The sequence below is a fragment of the Lindgomyces ingoldianus genome (assembly GCF_010093535.1).
Source record: "Lindgomyces ingoldianus strain ATCC 200398 unplaced genomic scaffold BDR25scaffold_31, whole genome shotgun sequence".
NCBI lineage: Eukaryota > Fungi > Ascomycota > Dothideomycetes > Pleosporales > Lindgomycetaceae > Lindgomyces > Lindgomyces ingoldianus.
Genome location: NW_022985192.1, coordinates 654,822 through 679,239, shown reverse-complemented (window position 1 = coordinate 679,239; position 24,418 = coordinate 654,822). Strand labels below are relative to the sequence as shown.

The 24,418-nt window shown below is 50.4% G+C and overlaps 10 protein-coding genes and 1 non-coding gene across 11 annotated transcripts; 5 read left to right on the top strand and 6 right to left on the bottom strand.

Moving 5' to 3' along the window:
- Positions 1-472: 472 nt before the first annotated feature.
- BDR25DRAFT_73218 (uncharacterized protein) lies at positions 473-3,800 on the top strand. Its single transcript, XM_033698969.1, has 7 exons — positions 473-771; positions 830-896; positions 958-1,222; positions 1,279-1,443; positions 1,497-1,675; positions 1,728-2,778; positions 2,833-3,800. Exons 1-7 carry the CDS (start codon positions 673-675, stop codon positions 3,491-3,493), a joined length of 2,487 nt encoding a protein of 828 aa, XP_033543942.1. The 5' UTR covers positions 473-672; the 3' UTR covers positions 3,494-3,800.
- Positions 3,801-3,884: 84 nt separating this feature from the next.
- On the bottom strand, positions 3,885-6,453 carry BDR25DRAFT_73191 (glutathione reductase-like protein). Its single transcript, XM_033698968.1, has 3 exons — positions 4,641-6,453; positions 4,452-4,481; positions 3,885-4,383 (listed from the first exon to the last, which is right to left on the bottom strand). The coding sequence occupies exons 1-3, from the start codon at positions 6,147-6,149 to the stop codon at positions 4,369-4,371; spliced, it is 1,554 nt and encodes a 517-aa protein (XP_033543941.1). The 5' UTR covers positions 6,150-6,453; the 3' UTR covers positions 3,885-4,368.
- A 333-nt stretch (positions 6,454-6,786) lies between these two features.
- BDR25DRAFT_235769 (uncharacterized protein) lies at positions 6,787-7,280 on the top strand (the record flags this gene model as incomplete). Its single annotated transcript, XM_033685526.1, has 2 exons — positions 6,787-6,903; positions 6,957-7,280. The coding sequence occupies 2 exons, from the start codon at positions 6,787-6,789 to the stop codon at positions 7,278-7,280; spliced, it is 441 nt and encodes a 146-aa protein (XP_033543940.1).
- A 1,023-nt stretch (positions 7,281-8,303) lies between these two features.
- On the top strand, positions 8,304-10,310 carry BDR25DRAFT_267947 (mitochondrial carrier). Its single transcript, XM_033687080.1, has 8 exons — positions 8,304-8,834; positions 8,896-8,930; positions 8,979-9,052; positions 9,109-9,327; positions 9,381-9,566; positions 9,625-9,770; positions 9,836-9,947; positions 10,006-10,310. Exons 1-8 carry the CDS (start codon positions 8,658-8,660, stop codon positions 10,131-10,133), a joined length of 1,077 nt encoding a protein of 358 aa, XP_033543939.1. The 5' UTR covers positions 8,304-8,657; the 3' UTR covers positions 10,134-10,310.
- Positions 10,311-10,581: 271 nt separating this feature from the next.
- BDR25DRAFT_305876 (uncharacterized protein) lies at positions 10,582-12,038 on the bottom strand. The gene is made up of 3 exons (XM_033690510.1): positions 11,511-12,038; positions 11,132-11,413; positions 10,582-11,069 (listed from the first exon to the last, which is right to left on the bottom strand). The coding sequence occupies exons 1-3, from the start codon at positions 11,718-11,720 to the stop codon at positions 10,845-10,847; spliced, it is 717 nt and encodes a 238-aa protein (XP_033543938.1). The 5' UTR covers positions 11,721-12,038; the 3' UTR covers positions 10,582-10,844.
- Positions 12,039-12,995: 957 nt separating this feature from the next.
- On the top strand, positions 12,996-13,095 carry BDR25DRAFT_t37. The gene has a single exon. It is a non-coding gene; the product is annotated as a tRNA-Pro (tRNA).
- A 314-nt stretch (positions 13,096-13,409) lies between these two features.
- Positions 13,410-14,229, bottom strand: BDR25DRAFT_376712 (uncharacterized protein; the record flags this gene model as incomplete). Its single annotated transcript, XM_033697458.1, has 2 exons — positions 13,704-14,229; positions 13,410-13,446 (listed from the first exon to the last, which is right to left on the bottom strand). Exons 1-2 carry the CDS (start codon positions 14,204-14,206, stop codon positions 13,410-13,412), a joined length of 540 nt encoding a protein of 179 aa, XP_033543937.1. The 5' UTR covers positions 14,207-14,229.
- A 1,104-nt stretch (positions 14,230-15,333) lies between these two features.
- Positions 15,334-17,945, bottom strand: BDR25DRAFT_292909 (alpha-1,2-mannosidase family protein-like protein; the record flags this gene model as incomplete). The annotated part of the gene is made up of 2 exons (XM_033688684.1): positions 15,334-17,498; positions 17,762-17,945. 2 exons carry the CDS (start codon positions 17,943-17,945, stop codon positions 15,334-15,336), a joined length of 2,349 nt encoding a protein of 782 aa, XP_033543936.1.
- Positions 17,946-18,308: 363 nt separating this feature from the next.
- On the bottom strand, positions 18,309-19,145 carry BDR25DRAFT_305875 (uncharacterized protein). Its single transcript, XM_033690509.1, has one exon. It carries the CDS (start codon positions 19,113-19,115, stop codon positions 18,507-18,509), a length of 609 nt encoding a protein of 202 aa, XP_033543935.1. The 5' UTR covers positions 19,116-19,145; the 3' UTR covers positions 18,309-18,506.
- A 1,244-nt stretch (positions 19,146-20,389) lies between these two features.
- Positions 20,390-21,822, top strand: BDR25DRAFT_235870 (uncharacterized protein; the record flags this gene model as incomplete). Its single annotated transcript, XM_033685532.1, has 4 exons — positions 20,390-20,677; positions 20,734-20,844; positions 20,892-21,194; positions 21,295-21,822. The coding sequence occupies 4 exons, from the start codon at positions 20,390-20,392 to the stop codon at positions 21,820-21,822; spliced, it is 1,230 nt and encodes a 409-aa protein (XP_033543934.1).
- A 220-nt stretch (positions 21,823-22,042) lies between these two features.
- BDR25DRAFT_359125 (RTA1-domain-containing protein) lies at positions 22,043-23,517 on the bottom strand (the record flags this gene model as incomplete). Its single annotated transcript, XM_033696048.1, has 7 exons — positions 22,043-22,114; positions 22,147-22,761; positions 22,812-23,091; positions 23,133-23,155; positions 23,206-23,245; positions 23,275-23,405; positions 23,449-23,517. 7 exons carry the CDS (start codon positions 23,515-23,517, stop codon positions 22,043-22,045), a joined length of 1,230 nt encoding a protein of 409 aa, XP_033543933.1.
- Positions 23,518-24,418: the final 901 nt, after the last annotated feature.

The window sequence follows — 24,418 nt, the reverse complement described above, 5'->3', positions numbered from 1 at the left end:
CAGAGAGACGTCTAGAAGACTTCTCCGACGCCATGCCGCGAACGGTCAGCAAGCGTGAGACGGACGCAATCTATTTGGGCCTGATGTGCAAATTGCCAGGTCTTCAAGGATGCTCGAGGTACGCAAGACTGGGTTCGAAATGCTTACCGAGGCTGCGCGGTGACGGCTCACACGCTGAGTGCTCTGCTGAGTGCTCCATCCTCAGTCCCCCGCTAGCTGTTGCTTGCCTCTCATCCCTTCGCCCCTTCGGGTTGGTGATGGCCATGGTTTAAGCTACCATTTCCGCCTTCATGCAACCTCACCCGGCGGCCCAACGACCACTCCCAACTGCCGCCGCAACATTAGCCCGCGATCGTCACGCGGTCGTCTTTCCCTAGACCTCTATTTGGTCTCTCCCCATCGCGGAGACCAGAACAGAAGCGTGTCGGAGCTCGACGTCCCGCAGAGCTCAAGCCCTGCCCGCCCATGATCCGTACCCTGGTCGCTCGTCCCCACAGCGTGTGCGGACGCTTGAGGCCTTAATTTGAACGTCCATCTCACACTGCGGCGGTTCCTGGGTTTCTCAACGTCTTTGCTTCCCTCCAACGCTCGCTCCCAATTAGATATGCGTCTTGCCTCCTGCCAAACGCTCCTCCAACGTCCAGCGAGTTTTCCTGCTCATTGGCTGCCGCTATGTCAAGACCACAGATTGGAATCGACCGCCTTCCAACCCGGCGTGTCACGAACGAGCCACGAGAATCGATGAACTGCAAAAGCTGCCGGAAACGAAAGGTAGCCAATCCCAGGCGTGTCATGTCGACTCCACAAGCTCAGCTGATGCAATGTTCAGATCAAATGCAATCGTACCCGCCCAACGTGCGAGGCGTGCCAGGTATTTGCCTGCCCGTGTATCTATGGTACGCCCGGATTGCTCGTGCATCGGATTCGCCTTGGACATGGACTAACGCCCGCCAACAGACGCTGTTCCCAAGAAGAGAGGGCCGAAGACCGATGTGCTCGAGGCCTTGTTGAAGCGTGTCGATGGCCTTGAGAAGCGCCTACACTCCGAGGGCAAGAGCGACTCTCTCCCCGACGCAGACCTCTCTTCAGCAAGCCAGGACACGGGCAGCGACACCAACAAGTCTGCTAACGATGTCTCCATGGCTCCCGCCCGACCTTTGATCGAGATAGCCCCGAATCCGACGGTTTCGGCGAATCAATTGATGTCGCCAATCGAGCCAAGGTACTTATACACAATAATAAAGTGTGAATTTAGGAATACAGCTAATAGCACGTCAGCCTGCAATCACCAAACATCATACCGGACCTGCTACTGGACACCTACTTTGCGAGAATTCATGGCAAGCCGTATTATATTTTGGATGAAACCACCACAAGGCAGCGGATGCAGACCAATCAGCTGCCAGGATACTTAGCCTACGCCATCTACGCAGTGAGTGCGAGGTAAGTTAAATATCACATGACGGGCGCGAGATTATGGTGACTAACATACCAAGATATGCACCCCATTTCGGCGGATACAATGCCGCCGTGCGTGTTGGCCAAGAATATGCAAGGCGTTCTCGGATGGAGCTTGATATTGACGAGCCCTCTATTGAATCCCTGCAGGCTCTCCTCCTACTTTCCCAAGCGAGCTACCAAACGGGCAAGGGCAAGAAAACGTTCATGCTGCTAAGTACGTAATTTGCAAGTTCGGAAAATTCTCATCGCTGACTTACAGCTTCAAGCTTCCGCGATCAGCATGGTCTTTGCTCTCGATCTCCATCGCGAGCTTCCCATGGCCTTGAAGGTGACCCCAATGGAAAGAGAAGGACGACGAAGGCTGTTTTGGTCCTGCTATCTTATGGATCGTTTCGCGGCCACTGGTTCGAAAAGGCCATCATTAATCACGGATGAATCCATTGTGCTTCGCTTACCTTCCTGGCAGCTACATCCAGGTGCAATGCTCCTCGAAGGCGATTATTTTCAAAATGGTTCCAATCTCCAATACATGGCAGGATCGGGTAAAGCAGGCCAGGGCAGCATGGGTATGCTGATCGGCATCGCCAAGATCCTGGGTATAACAAACAGGTACCTCGCAGCCGGTGGGGTCAAGGGTGACTCCCATTTTCCTTGGCACTCCCTCTCCAATCTATCCAAGATCCGACAGGAACTCGACATCTGGGCCTCGGAGACTCAGGATACCTTCACCTCAATAGAGGCTCTGTTCGGCCAGCCTGACAGCACGATATTGGTTTTGAGCAAGCTGGTATATCATCTCATACATTGCCTCATATATCGGCCATTTTTACCGGTTGATTTGGCCGAGCTGTCGGGAACATCTCAGCACCAATCCTGGCAAATCGAGGCAACAAATCTATGTTTCCTCCATGCGAATGCGATTGCGGAATTGGTCGAAATTGGCAGAGCATCCTCCATTATTGACTGGCCCCCTTTTGTAGGGTACTGCGTTTGTACTGCCGGAACGATACATGTCCACGGCGCTCACTATCGAGGACGCGAAGGTGACGTGTTTTCTGCGAGCCCGGAGTTCCTCTCCCGGGAAATGCACCAGCTTTCCGAATTGCGATTCATTTGGGCCAGTGTTCAGCATCAACGCGAAACACTGCAAACCATTTACGGATGCCATACGGAGTTGGTCAAGTCTCTCGCGACCAACCCAATGCGTTTCTCTCCTGTCTTCCAATTGGAAGACTTCTTTGATCGATATCCAGGACAGATCTTTGATGGGGCTCATGTAACATTCCAGGACGTGCAGGTGGAAGCTGTCCATGAGAGGTAAGTCCCGTTCTCGCTTCCCTAATGTTCTTTAGTTAGTAACATGTCTCTTAGTCTGGCTACCTACAATATTGAGCAGCGCAACAATATGTACATGAACCCCAGTATGGTAGGAATGAGCAGCTATCAGGCACGCCCCATCCAGACCACTCACCCCTATGCGAATGGCCATCCAAACAAGAAACGAAGATCCACAGCCTCGAGCGCACCAAAACCTCCAGCACCACTACCCACCCCTACTTCCGCAACCGCACCCATTCACAGCATCACTGAGAAGCCCCCGAACGAAGCATCATCCACGGCTACAACTGAGACGAAGCAGCACGACCTAAATGTCCCACCAACCTCCCTTCCCCCTTTCACACCACCTCCCGCCCCGAGCAACTCTACGTTGCCATTCTCTCCGAATTTCTCCTTCTCTCCTCTCCCTCAAATCCCTGGCCTGGATCACGAGCCCACACGAGCAACCGGGAACCCGAATCAAAACGCAAATGCACACCATGACTCATCAGGCCCATTCGATCCAATGCTAAGCATGCCAACACCTTATGATCAACAACCAACCCCTGGCGCAGCCAGTACATCGGGCACTTCCGTTCACACCGACCCGGATAAAGATCCATTTCTGAGTTTGTTGGAGCAACTGGCAGAGAACGAGGTGTCAAGAGGTGGACCGAGTGAGCTAGACTTCTTCTTGAGTGGGCCAAGCGGCTGAATGTATTCTAGAAGAACTTAAAAATAGCTTGCACTTGCACTCTTTCGGCGCGAATGAGGTATGCACAGCCTTGTCGAGGCCTGCCACGGCGCAAAGAAATTAATGATCTTCAAAAAGGCGAGGCGCTGGAATCTAGGAATGGAACAAAGCCAGGACATAGAAAACTACCTGGACTCGGGCGATAGGAACGGGAATCTCGTAAACGGCCTGGGGCGGATATCGTAGCATTTTTTGGAAGGTATGACATGGCATATGGAACCTATCTAGGGTAGTTAGGTGGTTGGGAGCAATTATTGGGTGGAAGGGCTTGAATCACGCGAATCACGCGAATCACGCAACGACCGCCATGATTAGCAAGCGTCGCCTCTTTCGGGGCGACTTGTCTTGTACGATAGGGATTGACATATTTTTTGGAGAATTTACGTACCAGCTCCAGGAGGAGAGAATGATTTGAAATACAAAAAGGGCCGAATTCATATTGAAATGAAGTGAATCAGCCTTCCCTCCTTGACCGGTCCATCATCACCCCATACACTTCCCACCACACCACACCACACCACACCAAGATACATTCCCGGCAATCCAGAGGCCGAGTAAATGCCGGTTCGCCGACTCAAAGGCCGCTGCAAAAAAATCCTTGCGCTTTACCTTGCCCCATGAAAAGTATCCACTTTTTGCATTGTGGGGGCGGGTGTCCGAGCACGTTAGCGAAGCTGCACGAAAACGGCACCAAAAAACGAGCACAAAAACTGTGATGCATATGCGGTGGGGGGACAGCCAGCTGCAAGCGAGCGCTCATACATGTGCTGCAGATAAATTCTACGAATCGGTAATCTATGAACTACGCACGGGTAAAACGTGTCCCGAGAGGGGTTCTATGTCATGGTGACCTATAGCGGTGGCTCATTAGCATTTCCGAAATAGGAAGTAAACAACAGGGGCTCCGGGTTAAACGTACCAATTCCTCAGCCGAAACGGGGTGAATAGCCTGTGGCAAATGTCCGAATTAGCATTCTGTTCGCTTCCCCACAAATGCATGTCCGTTTTGAGCCGTATGCTAGGGTTAGGATGTGGGGGAGTGCTATATGGGTGGGAATGAGGGGGCTGGACTATGTTGACCTGGTAAAAGAATGCGTTTATGACGTACCACGCAATTATCGAAGTCTTGCTTTGTAGCGCCCATCTTAACCGCAACACCAAATCCCTGGAGGATTTCGGAACTACCTGTTCCGAGAATGTGCAGACCGACTACTTTCTCTTCGTCGCCTACGCAGATGATCTTGTAGGCTGTTGGGCCCTTGTCTTCTTGGTCCATCATCGCATAGTACATGCCGGTAAACTCCGTCTTGTAGACCTTGACTTTGTCGCCATACTTCTCCCTTGCTTGGGGCTCGGTGAGGCCAATTGAGCCGATTTCAGGGTGGGAAAATACGACTGAGGGGATATTACTGTAGTCAAGATGCGAGTTCTTTTTGCCACCAAAGAGCCGATCTGAGAGTCGTCGACCTGCAGCAATGGCCACTGGCGTGAGTTCGAAGCCCCGGTCGCAGACGTCGCCGATTGCATAGATGTTTGGAGTGCTGGTGTTCTGGTAGTCATCGGTTACAATATGGTTCTTCTCATTTAGTTTGATGCCAAGCTCTTTGATATGGAGATCCTCAACCTCAGGGGAACGGCCAACGGCGAAGAGTACAACTTCGACTTCAACTGTTGACTCCTTTTTGCTTTCGGTTTCTTGGTATGTCACCCGCTTGAGGCCATTCCCGATGTCTTCCACCTTAGTGATTTGCGAGCCCTTATGCAGACTGATGCCTTGTCGTTCGTACTCTTTCGTCACGACATCCTGAATCATAGGGTCAAAGCTCCTGAGAAGCTTCTGGCCACGGATAAAGAAGTGGACCTTGCTGCCGAGTGCGTGGAGCATGCCGGACATCTCAACACCGATATAACCGGCGCCGCTCGAAGCAATGCTCTTTGGTAAAGTTTCGAGGTCGAAGAATCCATCGCTGTCGATGCAGAGCTCTTTCCCAGGGAAATCTGGGATCTTGGGTCGTCCGCCGGTTGCGATGAGGATGTTCTTAGCTTTGACTCTCTGAGTTCCTCCGCTCTCTAGCGCCACCTCAACCTCATTCTCTGTCACAAACTTTGCCCTTCCTTTCATATGTTCAATTTTGTCCCTGTTCAAATTATTCTCATAGATTCCGTTTAATCTCTTCACGTATGCATCTCGCTTCTTCTTGAAGTATGGCCAATCGAATGAGGGCGTGTCGTATCCGCCGAATCCATAGGCTTTCGCGTCCTTGAAGGTCTCCGATATTGCAGCGGCATTCCAGGTCACCTTTTTTGGTACACATCCTACGTTTACGCAAGTACCACCCATACGTCTTGATTCCACGGCAATGACCTTGGCGCCATATTTGGCCGCTCGTCTGGCAGAGGCTATTCCTCCGCTACCGATGCCTATGACTAGGTAGTCACATTCCTTGGGGATGGGAGCCATACAGGGTGGTGAGGTTGAGATTTGGCGAGAACAGGCTGTGAGGGGAGCAGCAGCTAGGGTTCCTTTGGAAGTGAAGACAAGGCTATGGGAAACCAGGACAGTGAAGGAAACACTAGGCGCAAGGCTCTGAAGTCTATAAACAAACAGCCTACTCATGAAGGCAGCAGCGTCCGGGCCTTGTAGCTATTTAAATAGTGACGCAAGGACAAAAAACGGACAAGGTGTGGAAGCTCGGGAGTTAGTAATCGCGAGTGCTGGAACAGGGGTAAGTGTTGCCCCAAGAGAGCGAATGCCAGCACATAGGATGGCCCAAAAGGCCGGGCTGCAAGTTTCCGCGACGGGCGTTGGGCGGTAGAGACGGTGAGCATGGAATTGTCAAGTTTTGCAGGCCAGTGATGACGGAATCTGAAAATGAACGAAGTTTCTGGCCAAAGCACAAGGGCATGCTAGCCCGTTCCGAACAAGCCGACTCCGGATCTCAATTTACCTCATTTTCAAATATCCCCAGCCCCATCGTGATTCCACATCGCTGTTTCCATCATCAGTTTTGTCCAATTGACGAGTGCTGGACTTGTAATAAGCCTGCTCGCGATGCACAGCGGCGACTGCCACCGCCCACTTATCCCAAACCCGTGAACCGGTCCACAGCTCCCCACCACGGATACCCCCCCATTCGTGCCACAGGACAACGACCGTCACCGAGCGTCGGCCTCACCGCTTGGTTCAGGCGCAGCGCTGCGTAAATCAGCGCTAGTCTTGCATTGATATCTCGATCAGACCTGATACCCTAAAAATGGGTGGGAGGTTGTCTATGCCCAAGGGTGCGGATGGGTTGAATGAAATATCCAAGCCTATGTCGGGCTCGGCGTCAGCGCGGCTCACGCGCGGTAAAGGAATCATAAATGGGCGCGTAAGCACGGTTTGCCTTGACTTGTGTTGCTCGATCACTAATCCCTCTGTTAGACTATTATGGCTCCATTGGCGGCCTTCACGATGGCCGGATTGCTCTTCGTTTACGCGCGAACTTCTATACGGGCGGCGAAATTGAACGCGAAGAAGCATCGCGAGGCAGACGGCGGCCAGATCAGCTGGCATAATGAGAGCTTAAGGCGACATGGGCAATTAGAAAGGGTGGAGAACGACCGGAACACCTTCAAGGAGGCTTTGATTTCGGATGTTAGCGGGGAGAAGAAGGAAAAGAAGAAAAGTGTTGAAGGCACAGCAGGAAAGCCAGGGAGATCCAGTGAGGAAAGCGAACTGCGGAAATTCATGGGGAAGAACGAATGACCTCGACGAGATGGTGGTTGGTGAAAAGCTTGGAGTTCTGGTTTGTACAATTCTGAAATGCGGCTTTCTTACCTTTGGAAGTCCTTGGAGATATTTAACTATTCAGGGCTATAGGATCTTTGCAGCAGGCGCTCTCTCAAAAGACCATCGTTTCGGTCGATTCTCGCATGGCTTTTGTAACCTGCAGTACGGAGATGCGTCAGGACGTTGGGATTTCGATGGACCGTGTTTCGACGCCCCCCTTTGTTTGCTTACTATGCAAGATGAACCATATATTACGCCGAATGGTGGGTGTGCACGAGGGGACATTCGCTTGCAGTCCATTATTTTGGAGGAGACAGGCGCCCCTCCCTTGTGCAGAACACCCATCAAACAATTGCGGACCACTGGAGAGCCTAGCAGTCTGCATGCCTGGCTCCCCTGCACCAAGCATCCCCAATGCTTATAATCCTCGATCTCATAAACGGTATGGTCTTTGTGACTTGTTTGCCTGTATCGAGGAGGAGCGTTTGCCAGGAACCAGCTCTGTAGTATACATGCAGTACATCCGTATATACAAGCAGTATGTACATACATGCAGCAAGTAGACCTGGTTTACTTCGATTCCTGGCCATGGTCATGAATACGAACTGGTGCGTCTAGTCCAGCAGGATCAACGAACCAGATAAAACAAGCCGTAATTGAGGTCTGTTTTTACAGGGGTCTGATTCGCGGCAGCTGCATCGTCATCCGTCGTGGGTGGTGGCTTCGAAGCCCTTCACATGCCGTCTTCGAAGCTTCCCCGCACTGTGCAGCTACCGCTTTCCGACGCATGGTATTCTTCAGGTGACGGCTGCGTCTTGTACATGTGTGCCTGTACTCCTGAGTGTACTGCAGTGTGCACCCTGATGCTTTGAGGAGGTGCTCTCGTGAGGCTGCCGTGGCTCTGCGGCGGGCCGTCGCGGCTGCCATTGCTTGGGCGGCGTGACCGTGGCCACAAGTCGCGCCTACGACCGCATCTTGATGGCTGAGTGTGCATCAATCCCTCTGGCCACATCCCCTCGAGCAGCTTTCTGCGGTCCAGTGTGAAGATCGTTTGCCGCCGCTAGCTAATTCCAGCAAGCGCTGTTAGACCGTTTTGGCAGTGGTTGCACAGAGCAGCTCCTCAACCCCACCATTTCATCACCACGCTTCCCAATCGCCCAGCGCGCCAACCTCAAGCCATTGTCGTCCTACCCCCCTCCAAATCACCCCACCGGCCCTCCAGCTCCCACAGAGGAGACGCAGAAATAATAAGCCCAGGGAGTGCTCGCAGACTTGATGGAGCTTGTCCGGCTACTGGCCGCATCGCGATTGCCTTGAAGACGTCACCGTCTTCAACAGCTAGCGATAGCCAGTATGCCTGAGAGGGTTGATGAAGGAGTTGGCATAGCCCAGGACAACAACAGGAGCCCGCGGGATGTGCAAGAGGTTTCACGAGCACTGCTGAGGAGCGAGCAGGCGAAGCGATGGACCAAGAGGTATCGGACAGAGGTAGCTGCCAGCTCGAGCAGTCTGCTCTCTACGTTTGTCGCCGTGAGTACACTACACTCCCCAGGAATTCCGCTCGCACTGTGCAGTCACTGAGAGCTTCCAGTATCCCCTTGATTCTGTGAAAACTCGCCTGCAAGCGTATGTCCTGTCCCTCTTCCGTCCGCCCATGTCACTAACCTCGGCCAGCTATAAATTCCACTCTTTCTCCGACTGCGTCCGCCAGACATACAGGACAGAAGGCTTTCATGGATTCTGGCGTGGTACGTGCTGAACACCCCCTATTGAGCCCGCATTCATGCTGATACGATGTAATCAGGCGTTTGGTCTCCCCTAGCAAGCATTACTCTCGTACGCACGGTTTCGTTCTCCATCTACCAGAAGTCCAAATATGCGTTGGACGAGTGGATCTATCGGGCTACTGGCAGTTCTCCCCTCGTCATTGCAAATACCAGAGATGCGCTACCTACCTTATCGACGATCGCATGTTTTGGGCTCGCGGGTGCCACGGCTGGAGCTGTCATAACTACCATTGCATGTAAGGAATCACGCAAATAGCTGAAGGAAACATTGATACTGATGTCAACAAAGGTCCTTTTGAGCTGACGAAACTGAGCGCCCAAATCTCTGTTCTGATGGCTGATACCAAGGATAGCGACCACAAGAATGATGCAGTGCGAAAGAGCTATCAGAATCTGGGAACCTTTCGTACAGCGCAGAAGTTAATTCAGCACAGAGGTTACATGGGTCTTTACTCGGGATTTCATTTGCATATGCGTGAGTTGGCCGTGCCGCCACAGCCGCTCCTTTTTGGCCAATAGCTAACTCGTAATAGTTCGTGACACCATCGGAACTGGCATCTACTTCGTTACCTACGAAAGTGCAAAGCAACTCCTCGCCAACGCTCGTGGGGCCTCCCCAACCACTCCTTTGGCTGTCGTTATTGCTGGTGGCTTGTGTGGGCTTGTCAGCTGGGCATGTGTAAGTCTATAGACTACCTTGAAAACAACCTTACGCGAAGGATCCTTGCTCATCTCAGAATTTAGATCTTCCCCATTGATACCGCCAAGAGCATCTACCAGCGAAATTGTCTGATCAGCGGCAAAGACAAAGCCAACCGGCCAAAGATCCAGTTCTTCAACCCACGAATGTATCGCGGTAAGGAGTCGTTGCGCCTCCTCCCCTTACACTTCAGAATGCTAATCATCCCCTCCAGGCCTCGGGGTATCCATGAGTCGATCCTGCGTTGTAAATGCCATTTTCTTTTCGGCGTTTGAGTTTTCCAAGAAGCGCGTCAACCAATTGACGGTTGACGAGGAGTTGCTTCATGAGAACGACTTCTAGGGGCGGCAGCGGCTTCTTCGGTGCTTTTATCTCGGGAGTTTTCTTACCCGCGATCTAGCTGAGCATTGGGCATGGTGTTAGTCGGAATAGGCGCTTTGTGTAATCTATGGGGGCTTTGGGCTACACTGGCATAGCATTGAATCATATAAGGCAGACAGGAGGTTCTGCATTTCCCGGCGGATAGATTCAGCCTGTCGTTTAAATATGCAGTTGGTTGTGCTTGATAATTGAGGAGGCATGAACGCACTGAAAGGGGACTGTTTATTCCCTTGTTCAAATTACAAGCAAGGGCCAATTTGTTACTCCACGGCCGTTTATCCCTATTCTCTCTTTCGGCCGCTTCTCGGTAGCTGCGATGTATAAAGCGAGGTTTCCGGATCACAGGCATCAGATAGATTCCGGTGGAGGAAGTCAGGAAGACGATCAACAAACAGGAGGAGGAATTGATGAAGAAGAAAAGCAACTTCAAGAAAGTTTTAGAAAGCTGAAATGGAATTCGTGTCTCATAAGCTCGAGCACTTCAAGCCGGACCGGTCCTCCCAAAACACCCCAAAAAGACATCATGCTGAAGATCTCGAACAAAGTAACGCCTTCAACCGCTCCGCTCGTTCCTACGCGGGCTAGAAAATGTCCCAAGGTATCGGGGTCCCTCCTCAAGCCCATGACAATCGAGATGGACCGACAATACCTGAATTATGGCTATGATAGAATCTAGGCTTTGGAACCTTTGGGGCCAAGGAGATCATCCATTAAGCCGCCCCACAGCTCCTTGGCCATGCTCGCCTGCTGCTCCACGGGCTTGCCAAACTTACTCGCGACTTTTGCCGCCATTCCCTGGAAATCGACGGAGTTGTTGTCGGAGACTTCGGACATGGCGGCCGGGGCATGGATGTGGGTTCCGTCGGCCGCAACAGTATGGATGGTAGGGAGCATGACCTACAAAAAGCACTCGAATTAGTATTAATTCCATTCCCTTGGAAGAAGGAGTTGTGGCTTACCGGCTCGTCAACCTCCTCGGCAGCATATGACTTCGTCGATACATTCGGCAGTATTGGAACCCGGATGATAGGTGCATCCTTCGTATCTGGGTCGTAATCGGGGAAAAAGGCAAAGTCGATTGTAGAGCTGTCATTCACGGCCTTGAGTGCTCGACTAGTATTGAAGTGCCGGACGGGACTTCCAGCATCCGCGGTTTCCACAATCGGCCGTCGTGAGTCCTGGACTGCGGTGCTGAAGGTGCGGACATTGGTGAGGTCGTTGGCAGTTAAGCGATCCGTGAGCTAATCAGGAATTCTTGTCAGCGCGAATCTTCTCAATTGGAGGAGCCAGGATGGTGGTAGTGACAGGAATTGGTAAGCATATAGGGGCCCGACTGACCTCAGCCTTTGATCCAGTCGTGGGGAGATTGCGCTTCTGGCATTCGGCCTGGAGGCCAGCAATATCCCGGGGAAGGTGTACTGCAGGTCGTTCGGAGGTAAGCAGCGACGAGAACGTAGCCGGGCCCGTCATAGAAAGGCTACGCGTCTGCTGTCTGCTGCTAGCGGCGAGGTGCTTGAGAGCGCGTGACGAGGCTCTTGAAGCGGCCATGATTACAGGAGTGTGATATATTTATATTGAAGTGGAATTATTGAAGAGCGCGAAGAAGAGCGAAAGAAGTGAGCTTTGAGGGAATTAAAGCAGTTAAATAGGTCAGATGGTCCTGAGGGGTGTTTCGAGGGGGGTGTTACGACGTCTTCGGGGTTAAGTGCAGGAGTGTCGGGGAAAGTAGGTGAGATGTTCGTCTGGGGGATGAGGGAGAGGAGTTCGGAAGAGCTCGCACTCCAGACCCAAGGCGGTCAACAAATACAAGAGTTATGTCAATGGATAGTCCAGAAATAATTCGAAAATATCCATTCGGCAACCCGGTCAGCGACGAGATGCGGATGCAGGGCAGTCTCCTTAAACAAGCCTCGAGCAGCATCACCATGTGGGAGCTTGGGCCGCTCAACATGCCGCTCGAGACAGAGGGCCTAGACTGCTTCAGGGTGAGCGGGTGAACACGCACCAATAGCTTCCCACAAAACGAATCAGCCACTAATCCCAGATGGCCTGAGCAGCACGAAACCATCTGCTCATCTGAATCCCTTCCCCGCACTTTTAATACTCGTGTGAGGCAGCTGGGCACGCTCGGCGGGCGTAGGGAAACGGGACTCGACGCTCTGGCAGTCCTTAGCAGTGTTTTGGGGTCATTGTATGCGAAGATAGTGAAGCAGACGAGGCGATCCTGTCTGGTCCAGTGCCTGTCATCGATCGCGATAAGTCGGTGTGCCGAACGAATTTGTTGAGCGCCAGATTTGGCACAACTGTCAATGGGAATTGACGTGTGCGATGTCGGACACCGAGGCTCTCTGCTTGTCTTGTGCCTGAGTCCGGCTCTCCACTGCCTCGAACCGACCGGAACCTTCCGCAACGTTCCACGAATGCTCGTTCGGCCTGATGGTTCATTGGAATCATTGTCGCCTCAGGTTTTTCTTGCCAGACGGGTGTGCTAAATGTTTCTGCGCAGAGAAACACGTATGGTGGGCTTATCAGGCTTACTTGGCTCAGTGGGAAGCCTCCTAAATTTCTAAAACTCTCGTTGGGGCATCAAAATTAGAGACGTTATTGTGACTAGCTGTTCAACAATTAGAAAACCTATCAAGGATCCTGCAAGGTATTCTTCTTCAGGCAAGATTACCTGAGAAGTAGGCAGATGTTCCACAATAAAGAGTCAGCGCTTCTACACTGCCGAACAGTCTACATGAGCTTGATTAAGTTCCCAATCTTTGTTTGTAGAGCAATATATTATATCCAATCCTAAAAAGTTATTAAATTCATTGAATCGGCCTGATGGTCTAGTGGTATGATTGTCGCTTCGGGATTCTTGCCTGGCTGCCGAGCAGCTGTATGTGACAGGCCCCGGGTTCGAATCCCGGTCAGGCCCGACTTCTCTATTTATTTATTATTTTTGCAGTTTTGTTGCAATCAATTGGTGGTGGAGTTGTGTGAGTGAGAACTGGTGGCGGGCTTGGCGAAATTCGGTTTCCCTAAGCCTGATAGTTTTTTGGTACCACCAACGAGCAACAAGACTCTATCTTTTTGGGCATTATCCTGCAGCCGAAGTGGCTCCTCGCAACCAGACTCCTCTCAGCAAGTTATCAGACGATGGAAATATGAGGCCTGCTACTTAGTCCTAGTCCTTTCCTACCTACCACCTTTCAATTCAAGACAAACAACGCAAAAGCCCTCCTTTGAACATCATCGCTTCTCTATATTCTTCTTCTCATATTTTTCACTGTCGAATTTTCAAGTCCTTCGAACATCAACGCTTCTCTATATCCTTCTTCTCATATATTTCACTGTCGAACTTTCAAGTCGTTTCCTCTGACTTGCTCCTCCCTCTCATACCTACTCCTCCCCCAAAGCCAAGGTCCCCACTCCAAACCACCCACGGAATCGGCGCCATCGCGACTGTACAAAATCCTAACAAACTCGCCGCCCTCCTATCCCTAGCGTCTTCTACATCTGCAATACAAACAACGGGAAACTCACCGTAAGAATTTATCTCGCCAGACTGTTCGCCCCCGCCGTTGAAGCTCTGTTAAACGGGCCGTAGGCGTTAAACATATACGTATTCGCACTGACGTAAGTGGGATGGCTCCAAGCATAGTGACGTTCTCGGTGATTATAGGGACGATCCAGGGTGTGCTCGGTCGAACCGTCCATGCGAAAAGGAAAAGGTCGATGGGGAGGACGACGGAGCCAAGCATGAATGGGTAGAGACGGTGCTTAGGTGGGAGCTCGCTGGCTGGCGTGATCTCTCGGAAAGTGTGGTATTTGGCTTGGTAGGTGTAGTAATCCATGGCGATGAGTGCAGGTGCTGCGCAGGCAGCACCGGTTGCCAGGCCCAGGAATGGGAGACCTTGTTGGTGCATAGAGAGGGAGTAGGTCACCGAATAGACATAAAGAAAACCCACGAGGAAAGCGTGCAGGAGTGCGAACTGGAATGAGCAATACAGACGCACGAAGCTGACAATTGGTTCCGTGAATAGCATCTAGACTAGTCGCGCAATCGTAGTGAGAAACTAGCTGAGGATCTTTGATGGATCTCGCTGCAGCTCTGGAGTCTCCAAAGCCTCTCGTTTTGCCGGCCGCCGTACGATCACTTTTCGATACGATTCATTAACGAAGCCGAGAAGAGGGGAAATGGCCGTAGCGAAGAACAGTGTCGTCCATTGTGTTCATCTCTACCCTTTTGCAGCGATCACGAAGCCTCCTACCAATGGCCCAAGAAGCGATCCGAGGAATGGTATGGAGTAATATATGGCCAAAAGTACACATCTCTTGTCCGGAGCTGTTGTGTCTGCAATCGTTGCGCTCGCGATATTGATAGCTGGAGCTCCAAACAAACCCGTAAAGAATCTGCAGACTGAAAGACCCGCAATGTTCCCACAGAAACTAGATCCTAGGATGAACAGGCGAACACAGGAGTGGTGGTTAGATACACTATACCCCTACCAAACGTCTCGCTCATTGGAAAGGCAATCATCAGCCCAAAGCCCATGGCAGGTGCATAGAAGGAGAGTGGGAGAAGTGCAAGGGTAGGCAAAATATGAAATTCGGAAGCGCCATCTTTCATACCAGGGGCGCGTACATAGAAGCTGCAATCGTGGAGAGGAAACCGATGGCAGAGACTACTCGTGTCGTATATGCTTTTCGTATGACTAGTCAATTTCGGGCATTTCTGGTGGGATTCTCCCAGTCCAAAGTCAAATATAGCGCTGCGGTTTGGCAAATCTCATTTTGGGGATATGCGCATATCATCTGGAGAATTCATGTAGCTCATAAAAGATGGAAGCTTCATGGCTTTGGCAATTCCTTCAAAGTATAAGACATATGTGAGTATATTTTCTAGCGGCTGATTCCCTCAAGTCACTGTAGCGTCCAGTGTGCAGGCTACTAGAACTAGTATCGAAATTAAGTCAACTTCTGAAGGTGTTGCTCATTGCACTACCCCGCCTTTATTTCAAGCTTGAAAAGCGTTCGAAAGGGCACGGCATAGCTAGAACGGTGACGATTCCTTGTTCTGGAGAACAAATACCTCTGCCTAGCAATAGCTGCATTACTACTAATTTACTTCAGGGTCTCGTTTCGTATCCGACTTTTACCGCCCACCACCCCATCACAGCATCTTCATATTACCCGTTGACATGCTTGGGGGTAAATCCTCCTCCTTAGTCCCCCAATCACTCTCTATCTGCCCCAGCGTTAACTCCAGCGTCCAACCCTGCGTAAAGAACTCATGCCCAATCCAATTCTTCGTATACGGTTCACCATTCAACGTCGCCTTCTGAATATAAATGTTTTTGTACTCCTTGTCAAAGTTGAGATTCCGAATAGTAGCCGTATTGTTTGTGATCTGATTCGTTATGCTTACAGATTTGAAGAATGGTGGAGTGATGAAGTAGACGTTCTGGCCAGGGTTTGGGAAAAGGCCTATACAAGCGAACAAAGTGAAGGATGCCATTGCACCTGAGTCGTCGTTTCCTGGAAGCCCGTCCGTCGAGGAATTGAAACGCGATGGTATATACGAATGAACGCGTTTTGAAGACAGTCCCGGCCGACCTGCGTAGTGAGGCATATACACAGTCAAGAAGACCGGCTCATTCCCGATATCTGCAAGACCAGATGTGTGGAAGTAATCGAGACGTCGTATGAAAGTCTCGGGGCCACCTAGGAGAGAGATGACTTTTCGGACATCATGCGGGACAAAAAACATGTACTCCCAGCAACTGGACTCAAAGGTTTCTGATGGATTAGACGTTAGAGAGCAAAAGTCGGCAAGCGGACTACAGGCTATCGGATCTTGGTAGCCCCATGAGCCATTCAGATACTTTGGTTGAAAGAAGCCTGTGAAGCCGGTGTCAGTGCCGTTGATCAAAGACTTTTGGTCTCCTTTGAAGATATTCTGCCAATTGCTTGCTCGAGATAGGTATTTGGTAGAATCATCCTTCCCTAGTCCTTTGGCAAGAGTAGATAAACAGAAGTCGTTGTATGAATACTCTAAAGTCCTGGAAATGCTTCGAGAATTTGTTCCAAACCCGAGATAGTCGTAGTCAAGATAGGGGATATAGTTCACCCTCTTCCAGCTCATTAGGCCTCCTCTTCCCTGAATTGACCATTCTAGCGGTTCGTTCTCCGCGTCGTTGACGATGGCCTCATAAGCCAATTCCCAGTCGATTCCGGTGAGATTCTTTACATAGGCGTCGACTAGTACGTTATCTGCATCCGAGCCACCCTGGGTCCATCCTTTGCAGGTGCTCATACTGCAGTCTGGCAGCCACCCTCTATGCTTATAAATGTCGAGCAAGCTGCGCACAAGCCTTGATTGTACTTCAGGATCCATAATAGTCAGGAACGGCAACTGCACACGCCACATATCCCATATGCAGTAGAAGGAATCGAAGTATGGTTCTGAGCTCTCCCAGTGAGGATTTTCGCCGGTATAGTCCTGAGGAGATATCATCGTTCGATAGATCGCACTCCAGAAACTTGTTTGTAAGCTACCATCAACACCTCCGGTCTCGATCGTGATTGGGGTGAGCTTCCGGCGCCATGCTTCCTTCGCGGAGGAAACTAGCACATCCAAATCGAAATCAGGTCCTGGAATCTCCTTCTCTGCGCTTCCACATGCTTGGTCGGAGCTAATGAAACTCACTCCTATTCTCGCGTAAATTGCGTTGGTGACTGGACCTTGAAGCCGAATGAAGCCTCCAGCTTCTAAGTAAAAGAGATTGAATCCTCGGGTAACGAATAGCTCTTTTGGTTCTGTTCCCGATCGGTTGTTCACCCACATGCCCGAGTCTTTGACCTTGCCACCGGCGACATCAAGACAAAAGTGCAGCACATATGATCCAGCCCCGAAACTGGGAAGGAACGTCCCGTTTCCACGGATTCTGCCACTGTCACTTCCTTCGGTCGCATCAATACTGATTGAAGCATTTTGACGACTCGACCAGAGGTCTGTAAGATCCAGCATAATAAGGGGACTCAGCGAGGAAGCATTTCCAGTACCATTTGTAGGAAAATTGAAGCGAAACAGAGCAGCACGCTTAGAAACTGCCATGTCTGCCACGATTCCGTTGTCCAGAGTCACCCCAAAGTATCCAGGCTCGGCTTTTATTGTATCGTTCCTGTAATGTGTTGCTCTGGCTTTAATCGGGAATTTGCAATTATTGAGATCATCCTCCGGGCAGAGTTGAGGAAAAATAGGAAAGTTTCCCAGACTGGGATTTCCCCCAGTGCCGGAGTCATGCATAGCTGAGAATCCCGTGATCTGGCTCCCATCTGTTGCAAATCCTCCGGTGTTTTCTCCATTTACGTCGGCAACAGCTGAAAGAAGGTCAGTACGCTTGTTAAAGTTTGATCAAAGATTAGTTGAGCAAAGGATGCTAATAACAGAATGAACAAAGCCCAAAGCGCCATCCACTAGACCCAGTCAAAAGCAATTTGATCGAACTCAGTAAATTATGGGAAAATATCTTGCAAGATCCGATAACAGGAGCGAATACAGGGGTTGCCCTGCATACTCACGGTCGAGAGACGCTTACCTTTCGCCATGCCATAAGGCAGAGTCGCGCCCGCGAAAACATTGCCACCGCTCTTGCTACCAATCAACGGGTTCACCCACTTTAAGACGTCGGAATTATTAGCACGCCGCGTAAATCTGGCTTGCGATGGTAATGTTGGGTAAACAATGAGAAGGAATACCGAGAGCGAAAGAAGGGAGAGCATGACGGAGATCGCCACAGTGGCATTGAGGAAGAAACGGGGAGAGGGTAACGAAAACGCACCGTTTACTAAAGCGCAGGTACTTAGAGGAACGACTGAAGCTTCACATAAACGACGTCACCTTAGGTTCAGCAGCCGGAATGGCTCCTGCCTGATTGAGCGCCTTATATTGCGGGGTTAGGAAACGGTGCCTGTAGATCCTGTCAAACGTTGTCTGCTTCTCGAGATGCACATCTTCCACTGGATGACCAAGAAGGCTGCCGTGGATTTTCATCAAAGTCGATTTTCAGTTGGTGAATTAGATTCGAAAATCTCTGTCGATCGGCAGGTACTGTTACGAAGTTCACAGAAGCATGCTTGAACAAGGGCAAATTGACTTGTCCCCGCACACCGGTAGCCCTTGCAAGGTACTATATCTCCAGAACATGCATGCAATGCCAGGGAAGTGAATCCACCAAGGCGATTGCCATTACCCTATCTTCCTTGGATTGACTGCATCCCTTGGAACCGTCCAGCTCGCGAGGAAATCGTGAACCTAATGTGATAGGAGATGGGAACCATTCTTCAAGGGCCAGTTCCTTCCATATTCCGGGCATGACTGACTTCCATGCCCTCGTAATACTTTCGGACACCTGCATACTCGGCGTCTTCCTTTGCTTTCGCAGTGAATGCCGCATGCGCTTCAGCATTTGGCCATCCAGTGAGCATCAGAGCCTCATGTTTCCCAGGAGCGGGGTCGCAGCGCCAACCATCAGCAACTTTGTACGGTCGAGTGCCCTCGATGATGGCCTTCCGGTGGTTTGCATGGACCTCCTGGCTTAACGCGTCAACACCGTTTTCTTTAATGAGGAGCCTCGTTATGGCCATAACTGGTGCATCTAGTGGCAGCGAGGACATCGCGTCCAGTTCCATATGGACGGCCCATTGAAACTCAAGTTGGTCTTCTTGGGGACCAAGAATCTCTTCTTTTCTGGGAGATGCCAGGAACTCCGTGTGTGCATTGAGACTTGGCCAGAGGCCCAAAATATAGATTAAAGAAGGATTCTCGATGCAGTGGTAGAATTGGGAGTTGGTCTTGAGTGCCTCTCGGGCAGATGATAGGGTCTTGAGCAAAGCTGGGTCCATGGCAGACACCCCTTTCAAACGCAGCTGGGTAACCTCAAGGACTGGCATGGTTAAAGGTGCGTGGAGGTGTTATTGACCTCGTATCAGTGCCAAGTATAGCAGCAGAGGCGGGAGCACGTGCGAGATAGAGGGACGAGGAGGTTCGGCAGTCGGGAGAACCTTCACTCTTGCAAGCCATCTGTCTCAAGAAAGGTTAAGTGATTCTTGGCAGGCGCCATCAAAAGCGCCATCAAACTTCTGGTAAATTGTTCCCGACCACCAAGATCAGTAACATTTCAGCAAACCAGCTTAAAAACAGATTGGCGAAGAGGTTGTTAACCACGGATAAATAGCGGAAGCAAAGTCTACACATCGCTATACACTTGAAAAGCTAAAAGGGCCTTCCTACGCCCCTGGACTATTGCCAAAACAGAGAGGTACGTTTCTCGCAATGCCTGCTCGAATCTCCCAACGGTGCGTGATGCCAGGGGTTCTTAGGGCGACCGTCCAACCGGTCGCAACCCGGAAACAAGCCCGAGGTGACGATACAGATTTAGAGCCTGCATGCTTTCCTTTCAGCTGAAGCATTATAAATATCATTTCGTTCTGTATGGCTGTGACTCAACCAATGACTTCATCGCGCCCTTTGAAGAACGGTTGATCGTTGCCATTTATCTCTATCGTGGCACACCTCCCACATCTTGGCGTTGCTTAAACCCAATCACAAGGATCAAAAATAGCTGCGACAGTTGCACTACTTACATACACGTACCGCTGCTCCGAAGCAGGAGGCGTCCTATGAAAACAAGTTTTTCACTATTTCGTTGCACACAGGAAGATGGCATGATAGTGGCCGGTTGACAGTTGGACCGACGAAGGTGTGAATAGAGTCGCAAAGTCAGCCTTTCCGAGGGCGAGGCGTACAGGACCTGCAGGTTGACGTACGAAACGACGCAGCCATCATTTTAGACGGCGTACCGGTGAGCGCCTTCAAGCTTCTTTTCGACCCGACAAGCGGCGTTAATTACCTGAGACCCGTTTTTGCAGTCTGGAATCTGAGAGCCTGCATGCAATTCGTCCTTCGGACACCACCCGGCAGGAATACGGGAGGGTAGGGCTGTGACTCAGCTTGCATTGTCCCTCACGTTCCCTGTTCGAACAAAAAGATCACACCTCGTGGTGGTCTCCACGCTCCAAGTCTAAGCCCCCAAATTTCGTGCTCTCGAGCCACTGCATCACGGACCGTGTAAATATCGCCACAAAAGGAATGAGGGCTGCTCCTCGCCGACCCTCTATATTGAACACCACTCATGTCGTCTCTCTCGTTGCTGCCTGTTCGTAGCATGGACACATCCGAGACATCAAGCGATTCTCCAGAAGGGTGTGAGAGCATTCCTCAGCAACCTCGAAAACCGATCCCTAGAAAGGGACATACGAAGTCGCGTCGGGGGTGCTTCAACTGCAAAAGACGTAGAATTAAATGCAATGAAAAACACCCCGAATGCAATCACTGCATCAAGGCAGGATTACAATGCGAATATCCAGCGAATATTATCCAGACCACGCAAAGAGCCCCAAGTTCTCCCAGTCCTCAGGAAATGGTGAATCTGCGTTCGATGCCCGGAATGTTCGTGAGTAGCGGTCCTCAGGCAGTGATATTCAAACTGTGACTGACAGCTACATTCAGACTCTCAAGGATATGCGATTATTCCATCATTTTCTCATCACAGCGTATCCGCACTTACCAGTCGGCGCCGACAAGATCTGGATAACTGTGATTCCAAGCTTTGCGCATAATGTATGTGGGCATGATCCTGATTAGAGGCAATTGACTGATGATTCCAGTATGAATACCTTATCCATTCAATCCTTGCTTTATCTGCATCACATCTCGATGCCGTTTCGAGCGCAAGCGTTGCCGAAGAGGCGATATCACATCGAATCCTAGCGGTGAAGTCTTTGAATGAAGCACTTTCGGTACCGCCAAAGACTAGAAGTGAGCGGGATGCGAGGATGGCGGCAGCATTAGCCCTCGCATTCCAATCAAGCCATCTGCAGGATGGACTGTTCGAGTTCCTGACAATGGTTAGAGGATGCAATCTGATAGCAGGAGACGATGCATTGATGAATGCCGATTCGGCTTTCCATGTAGGTGGTTCTCCTTCTGTCACTTTGGTCAGTGACCAGTCCTTACAATCTATAATTTTATCACCCATTTAACGGGAGGGATGAATACTGACTTAGAAAGGCATTCCGAGAAGATGGACATCTCCAAACAATGAAGAACCGCCTTGCGACATTTCAATTAAATGGGGTGAACCGAGATGATCTTGACTCGGCCGCACTGTCCCTTCGTGCTATTGAACTCCTTAATATGACTGATTGGGAGAAGACTTTCTGGGACATATTAGTCAGAACGGTGGATCACGCTTACGACAGGCCAGTGGAGGCTTATACCACTTTTGTCCTTCTGTACAACGCCCCGTCGAGATGGACACACGATGAGTTTCAGTCCTTCATCGACCCGAATAACACCGTAGCTCAGATATTGCTCGCACATTTCATTGCTATCCAGGCAATTTTAACGCCTATCCTGATACTCGAAAGAGTCGGATTCACAGGAGTCGATGCCCCGACTGCGGTCCTTGGATGGATTGAAGGAATATACAAGAATGTGCCGCTGAATTTAAGATCACATGTCGAATGGTGTAGGCAGGTGTCGAGGTATCCATTCATTAGGTTCCTAGGCCAGAGGCAGATAGAGTACTATGAATAAATTTGTCAGAAATTATGTTCACTCGCTTGAGGATCTTTAGGACGAACGGAAACATACCAGATTAGAAAGTAAGTTGCCAATTCAACTCTTATACTCGCCTCTATTACAGCTCTGACATTAGAAGATAGGAGATGAAAGAAATGATTAGACTTGAAGAGGAGAAATTGACAAGTTAGAAGTTTTTAAATGTATAGTAGCACCGTTGATGATGAATTAACGTTTAACTTCGTGTTTTCAAGGGGGGAGCTGTCTGTTTAGTGTCTTTCAAGCACGAGTACACGATACTCAGTGCCTATCACCATCCCGAACCAACCCTTGTTCCACAAGCTCCATTCTACTCTCTTCGACCTTCCCTTCTAAGCCTCCCGTCCTCCCCAGATACTTTGCCGGATGCACAAAGCAAAATACCGAGATAGCTGGCAACATAGGCAGAGCCTCGAACACATAAAAGATCCACTCATGCGTAAATGGATATCCGTTGATACCCAGCGCGAATTCGATAACCCGATAAATCGATCGCACCAATATCAAGCACGACGAGATCCAGATTGCCTGGAGGACTCTGAACCATCCCCTCGGCGCATCGGGCTTCACTTCTGCATGCGTATGCGACCAGAACCTCATCACGATCGCAAGGAACCACACAAAGGTCGCGACTTGGGTGCTTAGACCTCCGATTAAGACGTTCGTGCCGATCTTGGCTGTGTTGCCCTCCCAAGAGCCGGAAGACGCGATACCAGAGCCCGATGCCTGGATGAGGAAGGATAGGATGTCGCAGCCGACGAAGGTTTTCGTAATGAGATGGGCTGGGATGCCGAAGATGCGGTGGTGGGAGGGATGGAGAACAGCGCGGATGAGGCGGCCGATGAGGAGGTAGTTCCCTGCGGCTACGAAGACGGGGGCAATGATAATAAGGGTCGATGATATTGCGTAGGGAGGCTTTCGGGTTGTTAGGCTTGCCTTCTTAGGGGGAGGGGTTGTAGACGTACGATCGAGCTGACCTGCTTACTCGACACAGCTCTTGCGATATATCCTCCAACTTCGAGTGCCGAACCGATGAGAACACAGAGGAAGAACCATGAGCGGTACTTGATGAAGGTCTGCCATGTGAGGACGAGAGTGGGTATGAGATAGAAGATGGAGACAACGATAGCAAGAGCCGTGCTGCAGGAGAACATCCAAATGGATTCATCTGATGCCATCGTTTCTTGGGTTTTAATTGAGACGACTTTTGGAGATCGAGTGAATAGAGATATCTTAGTAATGAGACTGAGAAGATTGCAGAAGCATATGCAACCTAACTAGAAAACTCGTCTCTCTTTTCCTGGGGCACCTTGATATTTCGAGTTCAAAGAAAACATACATCTCTTATATACTCGCCACTCCTCTCCCCAATCTCCTTCTCCCCCTCTCATCATCTCCCCTTCGCAAACACATCCCCGTAAAGTGCACCAAAGCGCTCCAAAACCTGACACGTTCAAGCCCATCCAAAGGCTCCAAAATCTCCATACATATACCAAAAACTCTCCCAGAACGACCAAACCGAGAAAAGAGCACTCTAAAGCGAAGAACGCGAGGTTGTGCTTTCATGAAACTTGCACCAAGCCGCACTGCTTAATCATGCACCCTTTCATCCAATTCGAGCATCGCGAACCAAGGTGGGATCTGATTGGCTGTTTGAGGTAAATTTCGCATTCCTCGCTTTGGGTTTTTGATGATTATGTCATCACTCTACAAAGAAGGTTACGTCATCCACCATCCACCCAGAGCAACATGTTGAGAGCCAAGTGTTTGCTCAGGTGAGGCTGAATGTAGGTTCGCAAGGTTGACTTCTTTCGGTGTCATCCGAAATCTTCAGATCTTGAGGGGGGGCCGTGGAAGGTAGCAGTGGAGAAGGCAAAAGTGAAGCAACATCACTGTCACAGCTGTAATGCCAAGCAGGTTTACCCGAGCGTGGCGCGAACTTCCGAAAACAGGTCTTCACCGGACGGGAATGGTGCACAGAATTGTGACGGCCCGCGGACAAGGCAGATAATGGAACATGTAATGGGCTTCTCCGCTACGGGGGTTATCTGTGTTCTGTAGGTACTGGTTGTCGATGTCGGTCTTGTGCTAAGAATAGTTGTGAAGCTGTCAAAATTCCATTTGCCTGAAGCTCCTACCTGGACAACTTGGTCTTCCAAGGCTCTTAACAATTACGCTCGATATGGAGTACAACGTCAACGAGGCTGGAAGGAATTCTATTGCCCTTGCTGAATCAATAAGGGTCTCAACACTTCGTTCACCAAGCTCACCTCAAATCTCACACCTTGCCTCACAGTCTGCCTTGCCATAGGGACCAGAGAAAGCTGTCACACAGACCGAAGTGTCACGCGAAGGACAAGGACAACCTATTCGGAATGATCTACTTAGTGGCCCTTTCGGCGCAACCGTTTGGTCTAGAGAAAAGAGGGTGGAGAAGTTGGAAACAGGCGTTCCCTCCACCACTTGTATTAAAGATTAATATGCAACACTTTTGAGCAACTCAACATAACCCTATGCGAGAACCATTTTCCCATTGAAAACTCACAGCAAGAGCCTCTAGTCGTACCAGCAT

Excerpts from the sequence above, each read along its gene's own strand:
- BDR25DRAFT_305875 (XM_033690509.1), bottom strand. The coding sequence starts at position 19,115 with ATGCCAGTCCTTGAGGTTACCCAGCTGCGTTTGAAAGGGGTGTCTGCC.
- BDR25DRAFT_73218 (XM_033698969.1), top strand. The coding sequence starts at position 673 with ATGTCAAGACCACAGATTGGAATCGACCGCCTTCCAACCCGGCGTGTC. Across the intron at positions 897-957 it reads TGCCTGCCCGTGTATCTATG|ACGCTGTTCCCAAGAAGAGA; the intron begins GTACGCCCGGAT and ends GCCCGCCAACAG. Across the intron at positions 1,676-1,727 it reads GAAAACGTTCATGCTGCTAA|CTTCCGCGATCAGCATGGTC; the intron begins GTACGTAATTTG and ends TACAGCTTCAAG.
- BDR25DRAFT_73191 (XM_033698968.1), bottom strand. The coding sequence starts at position 6,149 with ATGAGTAGGCTGTTTGTTTATAGACTTCAGAGCCTTGCGCCTAGTGTT. Across the intron at positions 4,482-4,640 it reads AAGACTTCGATAATTGCGTG|GCTATTCACCCCGTTTCGGC; the intron begins GTACGTCATAAA and ends CATTTGCCACAG.
- BDR25DRAFT_267947 (XM_033687080.1), top strand. The coding sequence starts at position 8,658 with ATGCCTGAGAGGGTTGATGAAGGAGTTGGCATAGCCCAGGACAACAAC. Across the intron at positions 9,053-9,108 it reads CTTTCATGGATTCTGGCGTG|GCGTTTGGTCTCCCCTAGCA; the intron begins GTACGTGCTGAA and ends CGATGTAATCAG. Across the intron at positions 9,948-10,005 it reads CAACCCACGAATGTATCGCG|GCCTCGGGGTATCCATGAGT; the intron begins GTAAGGAGTCGT and ends CATCCCCTCCAG.
- BDR25DRAFT_305876 (XM_033690510.1), bottom strand. The coding sequence starts at position 11,720 with ATGGCCGCTTCAAGAGCCTCGTCACGCGCTCTCAAGCACCTCGCCGCT. Across the intron at positions 11,414-11,510 it reads CGACTGGATCAAAGGCTGAG|CTCACGGATCGCTTAACTGC; the intron begins GTCAGTCGGGCC and ends ATTCCTGATTAG. Across the intron at positions 11,070-11,131 it reads CCGAGGAGGTTGACGAGCCG|GTCATGCTCCCTACCATCCA; the intron begins GTAAGCCACAAC and ends TGCTTTTTGTAG.